Below are 2825 nucleotides of genomic sequence, written 5' to 3' on the forward strand. Positions count from 1 at the left end.
CCCAGGGGCGAGGGGATAATAATAGAACAGAATGGAGCAGAGGAGTACCAATATTACCACAGGCCATTCATAGAACAAAGGGAACAAAGGGACAACAGTCCCAACAGATGATTGATGATGGCATTTTTGTTTTTTGTTAACAGAAACATATAGATCACGGATACTATGTTATATAGCAGAGTCCTTTAATGGACATTGGACAGTTTGTACAGACTGATGATGAACACAGAAATAATTTTTTGCATATTCCTACAGAACAATACCTTGAAAAAAGGATTTTTGTATGAACAATACAGCAATGCCTCGGCATCTACTTATGTAATTTTCAAATATAAATGAAAGTTACTGATTTTTCCAGTGGAAAAAATATATATATATAATATAATAATAAACATAAATAAATTTAATTTTGATAAAATAAAAAAAATAAATAAAATTTTATATGAATCTTATATATGATTGGAATAGAATTATTGTATTATTTATTTATTTATTTTGATTTTTTATGAGTAGAAAATTGGAATGAATTTATAGGTAGTGCTTTAGTTTGAAGAATCATTCTCTAAAATTTTTTAAAAACATTTTGATGCTTTAAATGATGTTTGTTTAGGAAAGTTCGTGATCTCATTTAACAGTGAGATATCTTTCCAATTGTGACATGAAGGGGGTTCCAATGCAAAGTTTATGCTTCTTGAAAGTTAACCTAGAGTGATTTCAACACTAGTTACTCATGGCAAAATGGCTAGCTACATGAATGCTATGAAGACTCTAAAATGGTTGAAGTAGTAACTCTAATTGAGAGTTGGAGTCAAACCTCTAGTTGACTAGAGGGTCGTGTTATAACCAAGTCACTACGAAGAAAAAAGTTATGTTCATTTTGTTAGTATCTTGTTGCACAATAAAGCATTGGGAGTGAAAGTGAGGGATCATAACAAAGTGGGGTTTGGCTTCCATAATTTCGTTTGTATCTTGTTCCACAATAAAACATTTGGAGTGGGAGTGAGTGAGAGATCATAACAAAGGGGTGGGAGTGAGGTTGTAACAAAAGGGGTTCCATAATTTTGTTTGTATATTGTTCCATAATAAAGCATTTGGAGTGGGAGTGAGATCGTAACAAAGGGGTGTTTAGTGTCTCTAGCCATCTATGAGATTCTGCATGGATCGTAACAAGTGGGGTTTAGTGTTTGTAGTTGCCTATGAGACTAGAGACTTATGCCTATCATACCACAAAAGAGGTTCCAAAATTTTGTTTGTATCTTGTTCCACAATAAAGCATTTGAAGTGGGAGTGAGAGATCATAACAAAGGGGTGGGAGTGGGAGATCATAACAAAAGGGGTTCCATAATTTTATTTGTATCTTGTTCCACAATAAAGCATTTGGAGTAGGATTGAGAGATCATAACAAAGGGGTGGGAGCGAGAGGTCATAACAAAAAGGTATCAATTGGTATACACTTTATAGATGCATAAGTTTGGAGACTAAACTCCACACAAACCAATTAATCTACACCTCATAAATACATAAATTTAGTGTTATTATATATTGAAACCCTAAATTAAATATATAAATAGAATTAATATTTACTATTCATTGAAAAAAAACTAAAACTTATACATTAAAAAAAATATTCATACCAACTCCCTGGAAAATTTCTCTGGAAATTTTCTAAAATAGCTTAAAATTTGACTATAAAACTTTTACACATAAAAGGAATTTCTGAAACCAACTCTGTGCGGTTAAAGGATTCGCTAGATATTCAATAACAGTGAGTATTAAGCCAACCCTTCGAATTGTGACATTCTTTATTAGAAACGATTATGGTAAATCAAATCCGTTCATACACACCATTCAACTGGAAATGTAGTTAGATGGTTGCAGAGCATGTGTGGTTTCTCAGAGCTATATTATTTATAAAACAACAAAATATAATTGATTGAGTTTTAGGGAAAAGAAGATCATTCTTTCCCAGAAGCACAACAGATCTATACAGATTACAGACTACAACTAGATTTAGTATTGTAATACCGGTATTCCCTGAATCTGTTCCGGCTGGTCTGCATTGAATATTGATGCTAGCAAAACTGCTCAATATTCGACTGTAAGAGATCCCAAAGCTTTGGCCGGAACTCGGTAATGGTCTCCAACTTTGGCTTCCAAGACCTGAACGCGCTCAATCTCAGGTGTTGAACAGCCATGGACAACTCTCGAACGTCCTCCAAATTTAGCTTCGGCAGGACAAAGTCCTTCAGAGACGAAATATCTTCCACATGGTCGTCCGTTTTCATTTCTGGCGGCAGGGGACGCATGAGGAGGTCTCCAAATACGGGGAGTATTTTGGCGCTGGAGCTGCGTCTGGCTGCAGCTTTCATGGCGGAATTGGCTTTGAATGTGACTGACGCCATGTCTGTTGCAGAGAGCACAGAATGAAGATTGGTCATTGGCAGAAGAAAATAGAGATGACCCAAATCCAATTCTTCGTCTGCCGTCAGAGGATTGATCCGACGCCCAATCTGCAGGCCGTTGGCGTGACAAACGAAATGTTCAGGATTGTCCAGCATCAGCTCTGCTGCCTTTATGGGCCGCTTAAGCTTTAAAGAAAAAGGAAGAAACACATCAGCAAGCCAACCTCCCGGGCTTGGGCATTCACGTAAGTTGTAACGCTTTGCTCCGCGCTCAAAACTCAAATTTGAAATTTGAAATAGAGGGACTGTTGCCGCGTCTCGAAGGTAAGGCAACAAATATCCAGGTGATGTGCATTAATGCGGGAATCAGAGCTGCCATATAATAGGGGGGAGCCGTGAAGGTTCGCACTGAGGCTGACAGAT

At 36.9% G+C, this 2825-nt stretch overlaps 1 protein-coding gene across 1 annotated transcript; it reads right to left on the minus strand.

Moving 5' to 3' along the window:
• Positions 1 to 2072: 2072 nt before the first annotated feature.
• On the minus strand, positions 2073 to 2558 carry LOC149212607 (uncharacterized). The gene has a single exon (XM_089388746.1). The coding sequence runs from the start codon at positions 2556 to 2558 to the stop codon at positions 2073 to 2075; it is 486 nt and encodes a 161-aa protein (XP_089244872.1).
• Between the last annotated feature and the right edge of the window lie 267 nt (positions 2559 to 2825).

Source organism: Pinus tabuliformis, chromosome 1_1 (genome assembly GCF_031772625.1).
Source record: "Pinus tabuliformis cultivar Carrire ecotype Pingquan chromosome 1_1, CPIR1, whole genome shotgun sequence".
Classification (NCBI taxonomy): domain Eukaryota; kingdom Viridiplantae; phylum Streptophyta; class Pinopsida; order Pinales; family Pinaceae; genus Pinus; species Pinus tabuliformis.

What these genes read in the sequence shown, in the direction of transcription:
- LOC149212607 (XM_089388746.1), bottom strand. Translation starts at nt 2,558, where the DNA reads ATGCTGGACAATCCTGAACATTTCGTTTGTCACGCCAACGGCCTGCAG.